Source organism: Anser brachyrhynchus (genome assembly GCF_964034855.1).
Source record: "Anser brachyrhynchus genome assembly, chromosome: 17".
NCBI classification, from domain to species: domain Eukaryota; kingdom Metazoa; phylum Chordata; class Aves; order Anseriformes; family Anatidae; genus Anser; species Anser brachyrhynchus.
In genome coordinates, this window is record NC_137710.1 from 9938480 (window position 1) to 9960743 (window position 22264).

General features: G+C 43.5%; 2 protein-coding genes across 2 annotated transcripts in view; both read left to right on the plus strand.

Moving 5' to 3' along the window:
- Positions 1-2: 2 nt before the first annotated feature.
- LOC308179574 (solute carrier family 2, facilitated glucose transporter member 11-like) lies at positions 3-12334 on the plus strand. Its single transcript, XM_080559956.1, has 12 exons — positions 3-2128; positions 3403-3501; positions 4303-4463; positions 4967-5091; positions 5984-6113; positions 7020-7168; positions 7948-8135; positions 8968-9078; positions 9494-9595; positions 9944-10019; positions 10353-10480; positions 11221-12334. Exons 1-12 carry the CDS (start codon positions 2123-2125, stop codon positions 11425-11427), a joined length of 1482 nt encoding a protein of 493 aa, XP_080416082.1. The 5' UTR covers positions 3-2122; the 3' UTR covers positions 11428-12334.
- A 114-nt stretch (positions 12335-12448) lies between these two features.
- The window catches only part of LOC308179693 (uncharacterized protein), a 28434-nt gene continuing 18618 nt past the window's right edge, over positions 12449-22264 (plus strand). The window contains exons 1-10 of the mRNA XM_080560244.1: positions 12449-14830; positions 15786-15884; positions 16214-16374; positions 17237-17361; positions 17798-17927; positions 18572-18720; positions 19090-19277; positions 19766-19876; positions 20430-20531; positions 21451-21526. Coding sequence (XP_080416370.1) covers positions 14807-14830; positions 15786-15884; positions 16214-16374; positions 17237-17361; positions 17798-17927; positions 18572-18720; positions 19090-19277; positions 19766-19876; positions 20430-20531; positions 21451-21526 — 1165 coding nt within the window. The 5' untranslated portion in view covers positions 12449-14806. The remainder of the gene's footprint in view (positions 14831-15785; positions 15885-16213; positions 16375-17236; positions 17362-17797; positions 17928-18571; positions 18721-19089; positions 19278-19765; positions 19877-20429; positions 20532-21450; positions 21527-22264) is intronic.

A 22264-nucleotide genomic window follows, 5' to 3' on the forward strand; every position in this document is an offset into this window, starting at 1 on the left:
CAGCAAAGAAGAATGCATACATTGGCAAAATAAGTAGTTGAAGTTTCTTTCTGTATATTTGTAACTAAGTTAATAGAAGTACAGCATTTTTAAATGGCATGAATGTAAACATAACATTTCCAGAGCGTATTACGGTCATGCTGGACACAAGTGGAGAGGCAGATATATTTCTCAGACGAGGAGTCTGTGCAAGAGCTATCTTTCACTGTCTACAGTTTACAACATAGGAAAAATATATCTAAATTTTTGTTCACTTGTGTTTGGTGCTAGAAGTCATTCACACACACACATGGGCAACAGCACGTCTCTCTGCTTTAGGGTGACACTGAGATTTGGGAACAAACAGGATTTTGAGGCAAGACACCTGCAAGCTAGGAAATGCAGAGATACTTTTCATTTGTGCAGTCTGGAGAGAGCAGGGAGGGGCAGGTGGAAAGAGTAAAACGGTCAAAGCAAAAAGTGCTGGTACCATCACAATGGTACCAAAATACTCTGACATTCCTTTGGTGAGGATCAGAGAGAGGACAGGAGACAGGAGGGAAGGCAAGGCAGTAGAGAAGATGCAGGGTGGAAGCTGGGGATGGACTGAAGAGACTGCCTGGGTGAGGGAGAGCCCGGCACAAACTGCCAGGAAGTGCAGGTCAGAGGAGAACTGGGCGAAACTGAGAAGTCCTCCGACATCCAGAGGTCCTCAGCTCAGCCACCTTTGTGGCTAATCCCCAAGTCAGCATTTTTCTGCTTTCCCCAGATCCCTGGAAGGATGGGCACCTTCTGCAGCTGGCCATATGCCACATGCCTGGTGCGGAATGACAGGCATTTAATACTTCCAGAGTTAGGGACCCCATCCTGCGAGTACACGTCAGAAAACACTAATTCCAAATCCTGGCATTTTTTCTGACTATGGCCTGAAATCAGGTGTCCTCAGACTGATTAAGCAAAGACAATCAGTGGTTACATTTTAATTGATCTGATTGGTTACATTTTAATTGATGCACTTAACAAGTTGGTTAATTGTTACTGAATTAACACACCTTCATAAACTGGAAAAATGTATGTCAATCATTTAGGTCAATTTTCTTATGCGAAGCATTAGGCAGACACACATCTTGAAAAGTGATTCTCAGAGACTCATGGTTCATATTGTTGTTTAAAAAACAAGTCACCCAGCCCTGTTGGACCGATTGGTAACCATTGCAACAGAGAAAAAGAGTTACTGCTGCAGTCCTCAGCCCGCTCCTCTGCACAAGCCACCCCGCACTCACTGTGCAGCTCGGTCCCAGACTGTCTGGCTGGGATTCTTCCAGACCCCGAAGACACATAGATTTCCCACCTGGGGCACTGCCAAGTGTAGCCACTCACCAGCAGAAGGACTTTCCCCCTCGACTTTGCTCGTAAAAACCTTTTAACAGAAAAAAAGTTGGAGACTACTAGATAAAGAGAGATTTGAGAATTATGGATAAAAGTAAAGATGTCATTTTTTTATTTTACAGTCAGGATGCAAAGCTGACATTCAACTTCCCTAGCATCTACGCTGTTACAGGGACACAGACTTGAACTTTCGGGCAGTGACTATTACCCTTGAAGAGTCAACTGACCCCACAACCCAAGTGTTGAGTGCACAGGCTTAGTCAGGCTTAGTCATGTTTCACAGTCAGGCTTCAGAAGACTTTACCGTGGTGAGGCTCAAAGTAACAGGACCTTCTCCTTCGGTGTGATGAGTGATTACCCAACCTATGTCTTGGGGAGGCCAGGCCAGTCCGCTCTGGTTTGTGCCGGTCCCTGGACTTTGGTTTCCATTAGTGCCTTTTCGTTGTCCTTTACTCATCTCCTGCAGCTCTGTGTCAGCCGTCGCTTGAGCTTCTCTTCCCAACTGACCTGGCATGAATGCACAACTCACCAAAATGACCGGCAGTTTCATCAGTAACCAACACAACAATGACAAACCAATAGCAAGAACTTCATGACAAACCAAAGAGAGTGTAAACACTGAAAGAGAATGAAACGATGTGTTGAAATATTATCTCGGGCTCCTCTTTCTCTATATATAGACTGACTTTTTCCAACGTATCCGAAGAAAGCGTCAGGAAAGACCTAGCCTGCAAGCTGAGATGACTACCTTTGCATGCAAGTTGGTATATGTTTCTCTTTTTTTTCCCCCAAATAGAATGTTTCTTTTTTTTTTTCCCCCAAATAGGTTTTTTCAGTACAGATTTTTTTTCCTTTCTGCTATTCTAAAAGACCTATTGCATAAGTTAAGTACAGAAAGAAAAATAAATCTGAATCTAATGTGGTTAAAATAATAGTACGAAGACATAATTGAGAGATATCAAATATCTTGCAAGGAATGATTTTTAGAAAGCAAAGAAAACTGGATTTGAGAGCACTTCTTTTATATATTTAATGCCTGATACATGATAGAGGAAGATAAACCAAGGGAGTTCAGAGCAGAGCAAAAAAACAAGGATGCATGATTTGACAGATCGAGGAGGACCAGAGGACTGAAAAAGTCCTCCACAATAAAGGAGTTATCAATAACTAAGTATCTGAAAGATTAAAACACCAAAGGATGGAAATCAATCTTTTCCTGTCAAGGAGGTATAGGAAAAAATACACAGAAAAGATAAAACAAAGATGTTTTTAAAGAGCAATTTTAGGATGAATATTAAATAAATATATTTTTTAAAGTCTTCCTGATTTAAAAATCTATTAGAGTGGCAAAGCTACCCAAGAGATGCAACACAAAAATCAAGCAACGGTGTTATGATACAGAATGAAGATAAGACTAAGAAATTTGCTGCAGGTGCAATATACATTTTGCACGTAGAACAGGGCTTACTGATTTTGTTGCTGATGGTCTGTCTCATGCTGATGTGTGGCATCTTTAGTAGCATGCCATCATTTGATTTATGAACGCACCAAATACCAGATTTATTCAGAACCGAGTTCTCTGAAGCCAACAGTTTTACAACACGGATAAATTTGATGTCCATTGAAACAATAACATTCATCTGATTAGAAATCAGCTTGTAAATGTTTAGCAGTTATTGCTCAGCATTGCCTTTGGATACGATTTGTTCTAGAGATAAAAGTGCAGCATCATGCCATCATTGCTGGACACATCCCCGCTAGGACTCTCCGTAACGGAGCATGGGGAGTGGGAGGGACTAGTGATCCCATGCTAGCGCCGATTAAGTTGCCCAAAGCTGGAGCCAGGAGCACTGAAGTGTGAATCTGGGTGCTGGGAGCAGTTCTCTCCTTTCCACAAATTTCTTACTGCCCTGTGCTTTCGCTGCTGTGGTCTTCCACTGTGCTAGCTGTAAGAGTTCCCACAGGCAAAACAGGACACCCGGGGCATGTCTGAATAGCTGCACTAGCTTCCTTTGCTGTTTTTCTTCCTGCCAGAAAATGAGCTACAACCTCTTCCTCCTGGCTTTTGTCCTGGGCATTGGTGGAGCTTTCCAGTATGGGTTGCAGGTCTCCATTATCAATTCTCCTGCCGAGGTAAGCACGGACAGCTCAAAGCTGAGCTCTCAGCATGGATTTCAGTGTCCTCGTGCACTCCTCTCTCTATTTCCAGTCACTAGTTTTTCCATTCTGCTCTCAAAACTAGACTTGTGGCTTCCTGGTTCTCAGAGTAGCTGCCATCGCTCTTGTGTTTCATTGCTTTTTAACTTCTGTCTGGTATCACGAAATTGGGAAAGGGGAGGATGAGGAATATCTATGAAGTCAGCCATGCTTCCATGACCGAGTTGTGTTGTTCACAGGACGTTCTGCTCTTTCCAGTGCTCAGGGACTGCTTTGTAGCAGGTCCTTGGCTATGCACACTAGGTCTATGTGAATGCCTCTAAGGTGAAACAGGGCAGCAAAGAACTGTAGCTCTGGACAAATCCTGACCTCACTGAGGTCAACTGAAGTCAAATGTGAATTTCACCCGAAGCATCAGGCAGGATGCAGAAGTTGGACAAGAGGAACAAGTGGGAATGGAGGGGAAAGCTGGGTAACAAAACAGTCAGGGTCTAGCATATAAACAGAAGACCAACTTGTCCTCCTCTTAGTGGCACCCACTATTGATATTTAATATTGATAGTTACTGTGATTCATTGCACTGTGTAGCTAAAACATGGACTCCAGTAATGTTAGTGGCAAAATTCCCTTTCATTTCACTGGGGCTAAGGTTTCAGCCCAGGTGTTGATAGAAATGTATCAAACAAGACAAGTAAGTAGGTAAGAGAAGCAAAAAAGTGGTGCAATTATTAGCAAACATGCTGATTGAGTCAATTTCTTTCTTTTTTTTTTTTAAAGTACATCAAAAGTTTCATCCGGGAGGCCTGGCTGAAGAGATATGGATTTTCTCCCAGTGAAGAGATAATTACTTTGATGTGGTCCTTCGTTGTGTCCATTTACAGCATCGGTGGGCTCCTGGGCTCCTTGTCTGCTGGATATTTGTCTGTTAGATATGGAAGGTAGGAATAATGATTATACTGGTCTTTCTGATTATGCCAACACCTGCAAAAACAAGTGCTTGTCTCTTGGTAGAAATACTGCTTGTAAAGTGGTGCTGTGAGCAGCCCAGGGCCACTTCAGATCAGTTCAGTGAAAAAAGAGAATGGTAAAAACTGCCAATGATCAAGGAAAATCATGCCATGGTCCTTGTAAATTCCAAAGCCAGTCTAGTTCAGAGGAACCACTTGGGGAGTGCATACCTTTTAAACATGAATTTCCCAGACACCTTCTCACAAAGGCTGTTCCTCAGTGTAGGTACTGGTTCCAGAAGAATACATGCAAGTGGTGCTGTAGGCATGAAAAGCTCCAGCTAGCTTTTCAGTCTACGACAAAATTTTCCCATTTCCCATTTGCTTCACAGCAGCTGATCTCAGTCTAACCATGATATAATTTGTCTCTTCTGTCCAGCCGTGAATGACACACAGGCAGTATTCATGGTCATATTAATTTAAATGAATTCCAGGAAGAAGGTCATGCTGCTCACCAACATCCCCGTTCTGCTGAGCGCAGCTCTGATGGGACTCAGCCGGTTGTCTGGATCCTTTGAGATGATCTTCATTGGGAGATTATTAGCTGGAGTTTGTGGAGGTAAATTTACATTTCTACATATGGGATTAAATACCTGGGAGAGCAGTGACTGAGGGTCACAAGGTTTTACCAGTCTGACTGCATAAATTACAGATTTTCACTAAACTCTGAAGAGTGCCTGATTACTGAATGCACTTTTTGCTAAGAAAACACAAACATAATTAAATTAATCATGTGTGACAGCTCCATTTCTCATTTTTTTTACCTTCACATCCAATCCATATAAAAAGTGCTACCAACTTGTGAAAAAGCCAAAGCATGTGATATTTCAGGGAGCGTGCTCATTCAACAGAAAGCTAACCTCAGTTTTTTCTGTCGCTGCTGTTGTGGCTGACACTGCCTTCCACATTACAGACAAGGGAATGGTTTTCAAGCCAGGAATTGTAATTTCCATATGCCCCAGAAGGTTATACTCTATCAGTGTTTTGATCCCTGAGCAGCTGGATAAAGAAAATAACCAGCAAATGAATAAATAAATAAATTTTAGTGAGGATAAGTATTAATTCACTGAGTAAATGGAATATATGGTGTGATTATGTTAACTTGTTCGTTTCAAGCATAAAATAAAACACAAGAGATCCTGAGTATACACTGACATCTAATCTGGGATTAAAGGGAGCAACAGCAATCCTGTTTCTGTGCCTGGAGGAGCCATGGTAAGAGAAGGCCAGCCTGATGAAGTACCGACTTCCCAGGAGAACATACTTGCATAGTGAAATTCTTAGCAAAGACACAATGCCAAGGTGTTGGGAACACATTTCATGTGAGGCAGACCCATATTCAGCCCTGTAAAAATACATCTGAGAGCCTAACCCTATATGCCTTGCCCCTCCAAAACACCAGACCGACAGGAGTTTGTACTGCCCCGTCTCACAGCCATTTGTCGCTGCAGGTTTGGGTCTGAATATCCACATCATGTATGCTGGGGAATGTGCCCCGCAGAAGCTGCGTGGGGTGATTGCCATAACAGCTTCCACTGCCATCGCCATCGGAAAGTTTATAGGATTTGCTCTGGGTCTCAGGTAAGGGGGTCTGAGAGCTACTTAATTTCTTCTGTTATTAACATATGTGCATATGTCAATGCAAACCTACAGATAGGCAAGTCAATAAGTTTTTTAGACGTGTTTTCAGGGTACCTTAGGCAGCCAGACCAAATTGGCTCAGCATGAATTCCAGACTTAAGTAAATGGAAAACAGAAATCATACAAATATTTAATACTGAAGAATGATGTTGCTTCCTGGCAAACACAGATCAAAATACAGAAATGAAAACCTTTAACAGATGAGTTTTACTTTTTACTTTTTTTAAGAAGGAACAGGGAGCGTCAGATCAACCCAAACCTTCCTGAAAACACACAAGAAGCAGCACACCCACTCATCAGGCACTCATGCAAAACCAGAAAGCTATGGTGGATTCCTGCCCCTCAGCCCAGGCCCCGTCTGCCTGTCCTGTGCCGAAGGCAGTCTGTCCTGTCCCCGGGCACAGGTCGTTCTGCCTGCAGTGTACTCAGAGCTGCTGTTTGGGAAAGCCAGTCCCAGGCCGGGAACCCGCAGATCCTGTCTTTGTTGTAACTCGGTGGTAACTCTTTGCAGCAGAAGCAGAGGGATCAGCCTCTGCAGGTTCTTTCTGGGTGCTCTGCCATGCCAGTGCTCCTCTCTGGGGGCTTGCAGGATGCAGTCAGGGTGCTGCACTCTCTGCTGAGCAACAGGTGGCAACGCTGTGTAATTTCTGTGCCGCAGGCAGCGGCATTGTGCTCTCCCCTTCCTCCTCCCTTTCGTTTTTCTGGACTGAGAAATGCTGGAGACCCCTCGGTGACAGCTGCCGGGACACACGCAGCGGAGCCGAGGGACCAGCCCGTGTCCCATGTGCTCACATGGCCAGTGCACAGCGATGCTCAGCTCCCCTCACTCTGCTGGTTTTGTTTTAGAGAAGTCCTCGGGGTGGATGCTCTCTGGCCAATTCTCATGGCAGCAAACGCGCTTCCTGCCCTCGTGCAGCTTTTCACCCTGCCCTTCTTCCCAGACTCACCCCGCTACCTGCTCATCGACAAAAAGGACAAGGAGGGGTGCATCAAAGGTAAGGAAACGGGCCGCAAAGTTTTCATTTTAGCAAAAAGTGGAAAATGCAGTAAAGCCCCACAGAAGCCTGGAAGAGATGTTCACTTGGGAAAGAGACTCTTGGCCTTTTGGCTCTGAAACCATCTGCAGTTTTAACAAAAGACAGCCCCTTCTGCTTTGGTGTTAGAGCTGTCTTGGCACTAGTATTTGCCTTGTCCTCTGCCAGGATCCTCTGGGGGACACGAGCACACGGAGCTTGTGCCCTGAGCAATCAGGGCACGGATGCAGTGCACCCTGGCTCTGTGTAAGAAACGGATGCTCCCTACCAGCATGCCATATCCACAAGCATCCCAGGTCTTCAGCAAGCCTAACAGCAGCCACTGACATGAACAGAGAAAGAGCCACTATGGCTTTTTTGAGTATGAAGAGGGAGAACTCTGGATGTAACTTATTTTTTATCATAGGAACTGTTTTTCCTTGTTTTGGTGTATGCCTGAGAGCTGTATGTGTAGCGGGAGGGGAGCTGGGGAAGGATCGGTGAGAATTTAGGCTCGATTTACACTGAAACCCTGTAAACAGCTACTGGCCAGTGGTGAGGTCATGTTTAAGATTTATGAGTAAAATCAGTTCACAATGAGCTGGGTCAGCGTCTAGGCTGAACCCAGATCTCTAGGACGTTCACACAGGCAAAGAGCCTGAAGCTGAAATAAAACTCTGCAAGGCAGGACGTACTCCCTGAGTCCACGTCTGTGCTGGGGAGCGTGGACCAGGAGTCACCTTCTCTTCCCGTCCATCCAGCTGTGAAGCAGCTCTGGGGAGACGGCGACCACGTGGCCGAAATAGATGACATGACTGCAGAGCAAGAAGCCATCCGTGGGGAGAAGGCTAAGCATGTCTGTGATCTTTTTCGTGACAAAGCTGTCCGCTGGCAGCTCATCACTCTCTTCCTCGTCTCCGCATGCACGCAGTTAATTGGAGTCAATGTGGTACGTATGCTACTTCTCTCTGCTTTTTAGACTGTTCACGGTTCCTTAGCAAAAAGTAAGTTCTGCAATGAGTAGTAAAATGCTGATTGCAACAGGGGCTGTAAGGAGGGGATCTGTCAGTGTTTATTATAATCTATTCCCATGGAAGCTTGGGAGCTGGGATAAGGTGAGACCTGTGTTTTAGCAAGTGTCATCTGAAGGCATCTCTATTATGATAACACATTTCAAAAATCAGATTAATTTTGCAAATTCAGAAAGACTTTGATATTCATAAAACCAATTTCTACCCCTTTCTTGCAGCAGTAAATATATCAGGAAGGGTCAGTATAAATTTAGCATATTCATGGTGGAATTTCTTCTGCGTTAGGAGGACTTACATCTGGAAAAACAGTAACTATTGAAATCACGGCAGAGTTTTAAAGATTCAATAGAAAGATAATTTAGACCATTTGCTTAGCAAGTACTGTCAATATTTCTAAGTTCTCCATGTCCTGCACATGAGACACTAAAACAGGATGTGTGCTCCATGTCCTGCACGAGACACTAAAGGATAAGGAATTATGTAACCTGTAACATAAAACAAAGGCCAGTGCTAAAAGCAAGCCAAAAAAAGAAAAAAAGAAAAAAAGACCATGTGTTACTGAGTTAGAAACAGAGCTCCTAGAAAAAGCTCTTCTACACAAATGACTCTCATGAAAACATTGAGGATTAATTACTGAAATCAAGATTTTCTTTTCCTAAGGCCTGATTAGTTATTATCTGTCAAAAAAGGCAAAACTAGTGTAAATATAACCACCTAGGAACAACCTTCACACGTTTCTGTGCTTTCCAGGTTTACTTTTATGCATACAATGTCTTCCTACAAGTCGGAATCTCCCCTGCTCAAACCCCCTACGTCTCCCTGGGAGTTGGGGTCACCGAGATCCTCACCACGGTTCTGTGTGTAAGTGGATCTTCAGCTGAATTTCATCCTGCTGTAATGCCTGTTTCATTTCAATCTTTAGAAACTACTGCAAATAGAGCTCCAGGAATGAAATTCCTGCAACAAATCAGCAGTACTTTGTACTGATCCTGCAAAACCAACTCCTTTCTCAGCAGGACTCTCGGATGTAGATTCATGGCAATGAACAGTGCAAATGTTTCCACTTTGCTGTCCTCCCAGCTATTCTTTGCCTGCAGAGTGCTGCCCGGGTCCTGCCCTGCCCATGCAATGCTCCCCACAGCCCTGCATCTCCCCAGCTTGCCCCAGCACCAGCTCCCGGTGGCAGGTCCAGCTCCCCAGAGCCCCCCGATCTGGCTGCTGAAGGCTCCTCCTCGTGCCTGCCCCTGGAGCTGACAGCGTGTCCTCCTGGTTCCAGGGCTACCTCGTAGAGCGGGCGGGGAGGAAGACACTGCTGTGGAAAAGCTACACAGTGATGGCAGTGGCTTTAGGGCTTCTCACAGTCACGCTCACACTACAGGTAAGGCCTCACTTGTGCATTTGAGTCGAGCATCACATCTTCCATTTTATTCTGTGGCAGACATCATTACTATTTCCCTTCCCCCACATCACTCTTCAGCTGTAGCAGAATTATTCTGGGGGCTAACCATCATACTGACAGTTCCCAGCCACGTACACACAGATTCAAGGCAATAGGTTTATACAGCCCTGACTGCTGCCAAGACTATCTCCTTGTGAAGTGTGTGGAAACTGAGGACACAGATGTTTATGATACCAACCAGTGATGAAGATTGACCCTGTTTCTAAGGGAGCTGGACGAATAAAATTTTACTTTCAGGTTTAATTTGCTTTTTGTTTCCCATCACAGGATTCTTTCTCCTGGGTACCATATTGCTCTGTTGTACTCATCTTTATCTACATCATGAGCTTTGGCATTGGGCCAGGTTGGTATTTCATACTGGAATGTTTTCATATACTCCTGCCTTCCTCACACAGCCTTTAGGAGAGGTATAGCTGCTCCACAGCCGGCATGAGTCTATGCTTCTGATTCAGTGGGGGGAGATGTTCCAGGTCCTGGAGCACTCCATCGTGTGGTAGGAGTTAAAATTTCATTTCCTACCGCATTCCTGCATGCCTTTCTCCTGAAGGAGCAAGCAGCTCCTCAAACACTTCCAGGTCAGATAAAGCCATCAACTTTCATGGTGATATGAAGTATGAGTTACAGAAGCATCTTGCAAAATTTTTGATTTTTCCTTTTTTCTCCAATGTTTTTTCAGCTGGAGTATTATGCCTCCTGCCCACAGAAATATTTATTCAGTCATACAGACCAGCTGCTTATGTTTTTAATGGTGCTTCAAACTGGATCCAACTCTTCTTCCTTGGCCTTGTGTTCCCTTTCATTGTGGTAAGCAAAGCATGGTGTGTTAAAACTCTGTTTGGAGGAAGAGGTACGGCCCTTCTTGAACCCAGAGCCTGCTTCTCCTTTTCAACACTTAATGGACAGAGCCCACACTAACTGCAGTTCTGATGGTCTCTTGCTTTTTACCTAGATACGTAGCTGAAGTGTAGCAAACCGACAAAATGCTGCTAACTGTGCACCCTGAGAGTAACGCTGGCAAACACGGAAGGGGTGACAGGCATCGACACAGCCAGAAGTCATCTGAGTGTCACGAGGGGCTCCCTGCTTTTCCCTCCTTGTCCTGTGTGTCCTTTGGGGTTGACGTGGAAAATGGCCATGCCTGTATTTGTCCCGGAGGTCTCACCCAGCACTAATAAGTCGCAGGGAAACAGAAGCCCCTAACATCTGGGGACTGTGCAAGGAGGGACAGCGCTAACGCACAACGTACCTTCCCCAGTCTAGCACTGACTGAGAAGGAGTAGAGAGGAACAGTAACTGAAATGTAGCTCAGCACCTCTCTGAATTGTCAAGCAATGACATTCAATGCCTGCTGAGCATACAGCTTCCCTCCCTAGGGCAAGAAAGGAGAATTAGCTTGCCTTAACACGCAGTGCTGTTCCCAAGGTGGCTGCAAGCAGGACTTACACCAAGTGTTTTAGTGAATACAAAACCAGAAACACATATCATAAGAGAAAGATATCTAAATCAATTTATATGAACTTATTTTCTCCTTTCTTTTCCCATAGGAAGGCCTTGGTAGTTTCTGTTTTATCATTTTCCTGGCATACTGTCTGTCCATGGCTGTCTTCGTTTTCCTGGTGGTGCCAGAGACCAAAGGAAAGACGATGCTGCAGATCATGGAGGAGTTCAACCGCCTGAACCACCGTGGGAAGAAGGGACATCCGGCCCTACCGCAGAATAACTGCTCCCTGATGATTGTTACTAGACTTTAATACCAAACTCTCCAGTCCATATTTTGTTCAAGGACTATTTTGTTCATATTTTGAAACTACAGCTTTCTTGAGCTGCTTGTGACCATGTTTCTGTGACCTGTAGCATGGTCTTTATATATATATATATATATATTTCTTTTTGGAGGATATTCATTGCCACATTTGAAGGAGAAAGGTATAAAGGACATTAAATTCCTGGGGAGAAGGAGACACTATGTTAGAGAAGCATCCAAACATAACCTGCCATCTCTAGCCAAAGTTACTGCTTTGTACGTTGTTTCTGAGATTCTTCTGTTCGGACATACAGCAAGTACCAGTACTGCAAGAAAGCATGACGAAGAAAGCAGAGCTGCAGACAAGCACGAGTAGGCTAATCCACAGCAGGTCTGTTCTCCTTCATCAGCAATGGCAACGAAGCATGTCTTCAGCCTGGACTTACTGCATGTCAGAGAGGAGGAACCCTGAGTTTCAATGGGATTCAGTTCCTAAGTTTCTGGTACCGATGAGACAAAGAAGTGTGGTGCCTGTCCCAGAGAACCCAACCGGTGTGTGTCTGAGTATTTGCTTGTCTCTCCAGGTCTCCAAGTACTCCACATTCCCATTACAAAATTTGGGAAAAGGGCCTCACTTTTTGTATTCATTGCTATACAATGTGACACACCCTTGCTTGTAGTGCTTTGCAGTTTACTGATAAGGAAATAAAAAAGCAGAGACTTGGAAAACACATCCCACTGATCGTGCCTGCATTTGGCTTTCAGTGATTGAAGAGTCAGGGACAGAGGAGAGCCCATCTCTGGGATTGTGTTGTCAGGGTCAAGGAATCCTGTGTCTGTTCTGGAAATGAGACCTTCACTACTGGCTGTTGCAGATGCTGCAATAAAATGCAATAAAATTTGCGAAAGGACCCGAATGTCGAGTGGCAGTTTCTTTTGCACCCTTATCCTCCTGCTTTTTGATCGTCACACCACTCTCTAACAAGATTTGTGGCAGTGCCAAGAGCTGATAACAAAAGCAGTGGCCTTCCCCCGATGTGCTGGGTTTACGTGACAAGGGCTTGGTAGTGGGGGGCTGCAGGGGTGGCTTCTGTGAGCAGAGCCCAGCAGCTGCCCCGTGTCAGACAAAGGCCGTTCCCAGCAGGTTCCAAAAGGGACCCGCTGCTGGTCAGAGCCAAGCCAGTGGAGGCAGATTTTAGGAAGGGTGAAAACACTGCACAAGAGCAGCTGGGAGACAAGGGTGAGAAAATGTGAGAGAAACAACCCTGCAGACACCAAGATCAGTGCAGCAGGAGGGCAGGCGGTGCTCCAGGAGTGGGAGCAGGCTGTCCCCCTGCACCCATGGGTCCCACATGGAGCAGATCTCCACGCTGCAGCCCATGGAGAGGAGCCCACGCAGGAGCAGGGGGTCTGGGGGGAGCTGCTGCCTGTGCCTTTGAAAAGAAAGGATTAGGTAAGACTTTTATCATTAAAAAAAAAGTCTTAACTTGGCCTGGTCTTTCTCAACCTTACTGGTTTACAGTGAGGAGTGGTTTTGTGTCTTTTAAGTGTCCTTTAAGACACTAAAAGCTCATTTCCTTATACCCGTCTTTCTACAGTGTCATCTTGCTCAGCATGCCTGACTTCTTCCCTTCTTCCCCCCTACTAGTAAGTACTGTCTGCAAGAGGGAAATCGTGGTAAATCATTAATGCTGCCACAAACCAGCATGTATTGGGAATAAAGGTTAAATGAGCACTCGTGGAATTTGCAGTGTATCCATTTGATTTCCAGGATCACAAACATGCAATGTATGGCATCTTTGGAAATAAATCCCTTGGTGATAAAGGTATCAGGTGAGCTACTTCCTCAGTATGGAATAAGCACGTTCCTTGTAATGCTCTAATCTTAGGTGAAAAGACATCCCTTCTAAGGGGACTCCATTCCAAGGTGTCTGACCCTATCCCCAAATGGTTTGCTGTTAGCCTGGCAGACCCCTTTGAGAGGGAAAGGAAAAATAAGAAAAGACCTGCAAGGGCCAGCACGAAAAGGTCTGGAAACAGACACAACATCAACTTTGACACAAGAAACAAAAGAAGTTAAAAGGAAAGGAGGAGTTTGTAAGAAGCGAGACAAAACCTAAATAAAGACAGGAATTTCTGCAGTAGTAATTGAAGAGAAAGGTGGATTCTGAGGTGTTTTGGAAGTGAGAACATTTGAAGAGTCTGCGCTTGAGGGGAAGGAATGAAACATGCTGCTACAGCTGATGTGGAGGTGATGCTGATTTCAGGGAGGATGCGAATGGAGCGGGTGGACAGAGGAACTACTTCACTGCACTGATGTGCCACAAGGCGCCCAGGCAGAGGCTTTGGAGAGAGCGTGACGGGGCCGCCCAGCTGGAGAAAGGTCGAGGCGTGACTCAGCAAGCTCGCTGGGGCTGCCGGGCACAGGGACGCGCGCGCTGAGCTGCTGGTCGCTGCGATGCGACAAGCACTGCTCAGCAAGGCTTCTGTTGTCCTCAGAGCCGCCACCCCTCCAGCACTAACCACAGACAGCTACATCGTTGTAGGATGCTATGTTGTACTTAATGTAGTATGAAATGTTCTTTGTAGAAGCCTGAAGGAATAAAGAAGGAATTTGCACTCTTTGTAAATAGTCTTCTTTTGAGTCAAAATAGGTTTTTTTTCAAGGTGGAAAGTACTTCTTAAAGTCAACCCTCAAGCCAGAGCAGAATGAGCTCCCTGCTCTGGCACAGGCACGGCTATCTCTGCTGTTGTAAATAGGTAATAGTGGTTAGCAATTGGTCTGAGTGGTTCTGGAAACAGTGTGAGCCTCAAGAAAGAACTGGGTGTTAGCAAGGACCAACGCTCCTTCCCCATGCCAGTATTCAAATACTTCATGTCCTGCAACTGGGAAATTGCTCAAATACTTCAACTGATTGAAAATCTTGTGGTGTGCAGAAAAGCAGGCAGCACAGCTCAGCGACCATACTCAGTGGAGTATCTCTGTGGTGGGCTGGGAGGAAGAAATGCGCTGCCTATGCTGCTGTCAGAGAGGGAAGGCAGAGTCTGCTGTCCTGAAGGAAAGCTGCTAACACCATCCGATCCCCACAAAACAGGAACACTCAGTCGCTTTAGCAGTGCAAATAAGGGGGAGCACTCCAGATACAAGGACAAACATTTACCAATGTTGTAATCAGCTTGGCATATCCGAGTCTTAGAATAATTAAACCAGCAAAAAGAGACCCTGGCCAGTGATGGAGGAGGACATAATTCACTAGAAGGCACATAGTTAGAATTTAACTTCTGTGCTATGATCCCAACTTCTTATAATCTAAGCATAGAAAACGTATCACTCAATCTGACAGACTTGACAAGGGCTCTCAGAGCAGGCAGGTTTTCAGGGGGAAATGGCTGGTTTCCTCTCAGACCTGGTGAGTATCCAACTTCTTGTCTTCTAGCCCTAGTCACCGATAGCAGCATAATCTTTAAAGATTACAGAAAAAGGGAATCAAGCAGTAATAAAAATGAACAGAGCACATGCTGGGGACAACACCGATTCAGCAATAAGACTGACTACACAACATCTCCATAAAACATATTGGAAATACAAAAGAGAGAGGTTTAAGAGAGGACCTCGGAAAACAGGAAAGAATAGGCATTTTGAGGAAAACGGATAAAAGAGTAGTATGGAAGAGACAAAAAGGAAAAAATCTCCCACTGTACTGCCCTGCACTCTTGAGGACATTTGAGGATACTCATCTGTTTACATTGTGACCTGACTAAATGCTGGAAAACATATGTGCTTGTGAAGGGTGCTCTAAAATTCAGTGTACATCACGGGAACGCAGCATTTCAAATAGGAGTCGTTCAAGTAGGGGCTCTGAAGATGCAGATTCCTATAGGAATATAAAAGTGAAATTAAAAAAAAAAAAGGCTTAAGAGGACAGACTTGATTATTCCCTGGAAGCTGGTGAACGAAGTCTCCAAGAAGTTAAAGTTGAAGGGAAAAAGGGATTCAAGAAAGGTGTGGCTTCTTACTAGTACAAAAGCAAACACAAACTGTCTCAACAAGGCTTTTATGATTTTTTTAAATTTCTGTGGCTGGCAAAATGAAAAGAATTAAAGACTGCATCTTTTCAGGCTGTTAGTAACAAGGAGAGGAACATAAAGGGATGTGTGGATTTGCATCTTAACAATTTCCCAGCAATTTTGTTTCATCATTGAAAAATATAATTTGTTGTTGTTGGTTTTGTTTGTTTATTTTTTTCTTTATAAAGGCTTTTTAGTCATGGAAATGTAAAGATGTAATATCTTATAAATTACCTCATGGTTCTGAAAGCCCTGCTGGTGTCAGGAACTTAGCATGCCTTTCATCATCTTTGGCAGGTTCAATACCGGAAGCTATTGCTAATGATTTTGGTGCTAGGAATTGGTGGAACCCACCTGTCTGGTTTTCAAATGTCTGTGATCAATTATACTTCTCCAGTAAGTAAAGCTCTCACAAAAGCAAATCTGTAACTGCTTTTCGAGGGGCTAGGCCTTACACACACCTCGAAGACGCTCTGAAAAACCTCTTCCATAGTACTATGTGAGTTTATCCCCAGCTCTTTCCCATCCCTTACCGTCATAGTAACTATTACACAGTTGAATGGAGGGACTATGAAAACCTTGGTCGTTCCTTATACTATTTTTTTTTCTTTTATAAAACGTCTCAACATAACGACTATTAATCTATCTTTTAAAAATTATAAACATAATGAAGAACTCTTGTGATTAGTGCCTCAGAGGAATAAATATCTCTTTGTCTGTCCAAGTACATTCAGAAGTTTATCAACGAAACCTGGCTGGAGCGATATGGTTCAGCGCTGCATCAGGAGACGCTCACACTACTATGGTCCTTCATCGTGTCTATGTACTGTGTGGGGGGAATGATAGGATGTCTGTGTAGTGGGTACCTGACTGCAAAGTATGGAAAGTAAGTATATTTCCCAACGATTAACTAATTAGGGATGGCACAAGGGAAGCAATTAACTATTACTCACCTAATATAATAGATGTTGGAATTTTCACTTCCCCATCTTGGTGCAGAATTAACTCTACTCACCATGTATAAGTACACCTAGGTACATTAGAGAGACAAGAACATGCACCTGTTTCTGATTCCCTTTTCACGGTTTTTGGTGCCATACAATTCCTATACATTTGCTGAAATTTTAGTAAAGAATCACTCTGAAATTTCTTCATTGAGCAATAACACCTAGGGAGCCCAACAACACTGCGGGTGTGCAGAAGATAATAGATATTCTGTAGGCAAAAACTGTTTATTTTTATTTTTTCAATTGATTGCAGCTCTTAAAAAAAGCGCGCAGGTTCATTCCTCTGCAAGACCAGTCAGAATTTCAGCAAAGATAAGCAGAATCTCTCACACCATGTTCAGAATCCTCTTTCTGATCTCAAGGTGGATAGTGAACCTATCTCTCCATAACGCTGGATTTGCCTTGTTCAGGGGACAACTGCAGTGTTGGGGATGGGAGCCTGGCCCAAAGGAAAGAAGTGAAAAAGACCGTTCCTTATCAGTATCTACCTTACAGGAATTTTCTTCAGCCTCACAGCATGCTCACATGGTATTAGCATAGAAAAGAGAAGTCTAACTTCTCCCTTTCCACTTTCCTGGGAAGACATCATGCCTTTTCCTAATCAGATATTGTTTCTCTATAAGCAATGGATTTTAAAATGTCCATGGTTTAGTCCATAAATCCAGAGGAGAACATGCAGACATCAGTTAACTATGACAAAGTGAAACATGGATCATACCCGCATGTTGTTTGCTGTTGCAGGAAGAAATGTCTGCTGTTCAATGATGTGGTCCTAATAGTAGCCACACTGAACACTGGCTTCAGCAGGAGAGCCAAATCCTTTGAGATGATCCTGATCGGGCGCTTCCTCGAGGGCATCGGTGCTGGTAGGACTTCCCACTACTCCATGTTAATGTGACTTCTTTGGGGTGGATACAGAAATCTTCCTGCTGGGAGTACCTGGGCATGCACAGTAACCCCAGTGGAACAAGGAGCAGATTGGGAAAAGGTAAGAAGATCATGGCTTGTGGCGAGGCAGCAGGCAACAAACCCATCGCATAGTCCAGTTTGTTCCCTGGGCAGGGACAATATAGTGATGAGCTGTCCTTTGCCTTCAAGAGGTCTTGCTGAGAGGGATATCTGGTGGATTAACTAAACATCTCACTTAGAGTAGATGTAAATTTTCAGCCTACTTACTGTGGAGGACATACAGCAAACAGTTCAGGAGGGAGATGAGAGAGCTACCTTTGGCTGAAGGTGAAATGGAAAGGGACCGTCTCTCTTTTTTTCTATAGCTTTAGTTCTCTTTTGTCTTCTCTTTAGGAATACATATGAATGCCCACGTTCAGTATGCAGGAGAGATCTCACCTAAGAAGTTGCGTGGATTTGTAAATGTGACCTCCTCTGTGTTTCTTGCACTAGGAAAAGCTGTAGCAAGAATTCTTGGATTACGGTACTTGTGCTGCTCCTTCTGGTCCTGTTTTCTATTTGTCTTCTTTATGGCAGGAAAGTGCTGTCCTCCCAGTCCTAGAAACAGATGCTGAAGGTGGGCTTTTACTTTGCTTAGCTACAGCGGTCAGAAAGGAAACGTCTGCTCCATGCCAGTCACTGAGGTTCGCTTGTCAGTCTCTGGGGAAAGACCCTTCTCTTGAGAAAGGATGAGTCCCTCTCTGGAGGTGCAGTCTCTGCTGAAGTTAATAAGAAAAAAATATGTATATACACTCTTAATAAACCTCTGAGACCTGATAGCTCTGCCAATTTCTTGATAATCTCATGCAGAACTACTATATTGGTTCAGACAGCTGTTGTGGGAATATCCAAACTCCACTGGTATTTAGAAAATACTCAAATTAACAGAAAAATCTCAATCTTGCAGTAGAACTAAGGTATCAGTCTGTTTTCCTTTTCATAATCTAAACTTCTTTTATTTCAATTTATTCTTTACAGGTATATCTATCTATATATACATATATAGATAATATATATACATATATAGATATAGTTTCCATTTTGGTAGTTTAGGATCCAGAAAACACCAAACTAGTTGTAGAATGTAACTGTATTGGCCTATACATACACTCTTGTGTGCCTTCATAGAGATCTTTTAGGAACTGAAGACATGTGGAATGTGCTGTTGTCCTTCTCTGGGTTGGTGGCATTGATTCAACTGCTCTTTTTGCCATTCTTTCCTGAGTCACCTCCCTATCTCTTGCTTCAAAAAGGAGACAAGGACGGTTGCTTGAAAGGTGAGAGGAAATTTTAAATCCCTAATTTGTTAGACTGTAACTCTTGGGAAAGTGTACCTAATAGAAGGAATTAGCTTTTGCATTGTACAACTACAGATTTCCTGATAATTACGTGATGAGAGATTTCGCAAAGATCATAGCATAAAATTGTATTACTCTGGAAAAAGAGGAGTCATCAGAAATATTTACGATCTACCTTTAAATACTACAAGAAGTTCAAAGCTGTTTTCCAGGACAGTCTCAGCATGTTCCAGTAAACTGTGTTTTGGTTCTTTGCTCAGTGACTGATGAATCAAGGAATAGACTCAACTGCAAATGACTAGTGGATCAGAAGATGGAAGAATATACTTTGTTCTGTCTCTTCTGTAGCCATGAAGCAACTCTGGGGAGAAGAGAATTATCACACAGAATTTGATGACATGATGAAGGAAAAGGCTGTAACAAAAGGCACCAAAATAATGAATGTCCTAGAGGTGCTGAGAGAGCCATCCGTGTATCCGCAGCTGTGTACCATGCTCCTGCTTTTACTGAGTCTGCAGCTCTGTGGCCTCAGTGCAGTTGGGTATTCCCAATATCCATGCTTATATCCACTGTTAAGTGCTCAGGGGCTTTGCAGATGAGCGGCTTCTGTGTAACAATTGTAAAAGGCCTACCGAGTGAACTGTTGGAATAATTATGTATGGTCTGCTATGACTAAAATCTGCTTTTCTTTTCTTCACTCCCTGTCTTCCCTGCCTTGTCCCTTCCCTTTTCCTCTTTGCCATAGCATCTTTTTCCCATGCCTTACAGGCATTATGATCCTTTCAACTCTTCTTTTATTTTCTTCTTCTTCTTTTTTTTTTCCCTGGACTTTCAAATCCCTTTTCTCCATCTCCATTAGCCTTTCATTTTTTCACATCTCAAGCAGGTATATCACCTCTGCTAAGCCCCAATAATATACTGTTGCTATTACAGTGATGACAAATATAGTTCCAAGTGATGCTGGATAAGCACATATTACATCTATTGACTATACTTCATTTTAAAAATGTTTCTTATTTATCAGATCACCTTCTACACCTCGGAAATTTTTCAGACAGCAAACCTCCAGGAAAGCATAATCCCATATGTAGCTCTAGGAGTTGCGACCTCTGAGCTCATCTCCATCATCTTCTGTGTAAGTCAGACCCTGCTGGGGCTTTAAGAGTTCAAGTACACGTGATTAGTGTCTATTCTCCTTTAAAGTAAATGAATCTTCACTTGGTGAGCCAAAGGATTTTTCTGTTGCACTACATAAGTCTGTAAAGTGGTTGATACTGTCCCTGCCAAATTTCTTTCCATCTTTTAAATCTTTCTTCCTATCTTCAATCTTCATACTTTCTTATAAAAATATATCTTATTCATACATATATAAATGAAATATCATTCAAAGATAAATATGTTTGCTTATTTCCATATATTTGTATATATATATTTTTGAATGGAATCATAACATGTTTCTATTGACTACAGCTTTCATGAAAAAGTAGCTGCAATGCTCAGGCAGCGATGGTCATTCATAGCATTAGAGAGGCTAGAAGGAAATCCATAAATAACAAACTTGGTACTAACAAGATTTCTGTTCTCTAAAGTAAGAAGAACCGAAGAAGAAAGCTTGATCTGCTGCAAGGCTCACAGCTGGACTTGGCCATGCTTGCAGTGATATGTTTGGTTTTTTTCCTACCCCTTAGAGCTCCATTATCGATCGTTTTGGACGCCGGATTCTGCTGTGGGGTGGTTATTTGTTGATGGCACTGATACTGGTGTTGCTTGAAACAAGCCTTCTACTGAGCGTAAGCAAATGTCTCTCTAGGGGTGGATCTGCATCTGAAATCTTTGTGCAGGACAGCAGATAGTCAGCCTTAGTTCTGACGTCCAAAAGAGCAGGTCAGAATATCTTCTGAACACAAATTTGCAGCCCACCTTGCAAGGCCTTTATCTTTGTCCTGTCTTGTATTTCATCTTTTTAGTCAATCTTTCAAACAGTCAGTGAAAAACATTTTGTAAAACCATCAGCCTGGCATAGCTTTCCTCCAGCTCTCTGCCTGCCTGATCTCTCTGAACCTCTCTTGTGTTGTTTGCTGCCCTTCAAACCCCTAGATGAGCATCTCTGTTGTCACCATTCCCATTTGCTATCCCATGCCCCCTGCAACAGAAGCAGCGTGCACTGCCCCTTCCCACCACCAATTTCCACCCTCGATGCACGTGATCCGGCTGGATACACAGCATGCAGTTCTCTAACTCCTTCCAGCCTGGATGGTGGAAAGAAGTGAGGAACCCAGTGTCATGCCTTCCATATTTCCAGTGTTTCGTACTGCATTGCAAACTTTGTCTCAGCCCACAAACTAACTTCTCTCTGTTTCACAGGTATCTTTTGATTCACATGATTTAAACATTTCTCTGAAGTTGTCTAAGTGAATAAGATAAGGTTGAATCAGTTACACTTTTCCCCATGCTGTAATTATCTTGGAATTTGTTACGTGTTTTTCAGACCAGGGTGCCGTTTAACTCACCTCTGTAGATAGGACACTGCAGGCTACTTTTGGCCTTCCACTGTATTCAGTACAGAGAGATAAGTAGTTGTAGTGAGCGCCCATTACAGAGCCCAGCATCGTGGGCTTTTTCATCAACATCACTTCTCCTGTATGTTTAGATCAGCTGTGCTATAGCTATAAAATTGTCATTCTCATCCCTCCTTCTGCCCTTGTCTAGGATCGGTTCCTCTGGATGCGTTACTGCAGTGTTATTCTTATCTTTTTATTCATCATCGCCTATGGAATAGGACCGGGTGAGTATAACAACACAGGTAGCAACAGCAAACCTTGGACCACGAGGGAATGCACAGGCCATGGATGTGTGGGAAAGAACTAGACTGGGTGAATACATCTTCGTAAAGCAGCAGCTTAGTTTGGACTGATGGGGGAGCTCCAACTTCTGGTGAATTAATAACTTGAGGAACGATTTTTTTACAAATTACTTCAAACATTTCAGGCCCTGATGTATCAGGACTCTATAGCCTCACACTGAATTGCAGGTTCAAGGCAAAGAAATACTTGTTAAAAATCACTAAGACTTGATTTGGAAGGCATGAATGCTGTTCAGTGCACGCAGGTTCATCTGGTCCATCTCTGTGTCTGCCCAAATGCAGTGGTAGCCCCCTCTAAAACATCAGTTTTCTCAATTCACCTATAAAATTCAATTCCATTAAAGAATACTTGATAGCTTACACAGTCTGTCTCTTAGCAGTTCTTTGTCTTTTCTCGTCTTCTCTTAATCACCTACATCAGTAATGCCAGAACCAAATTTACAGCTCTCTGTTATGATTTCACTCACTTGAAAGCAATATTGAAATTTCCATGTCTAAACATGAATTTTAGGTATGCAATCTCCAAAATCAAATGCCAGCCTTTACTATTTTAAGGGCTGAATATGAGGACTATGAATGTCTTGAAAACCTAACAGAATTCCCATGGTAACAGAATTCCCATGGGCAGTGGAGAGAGAGAGACCCTTAGGGCCATTCATC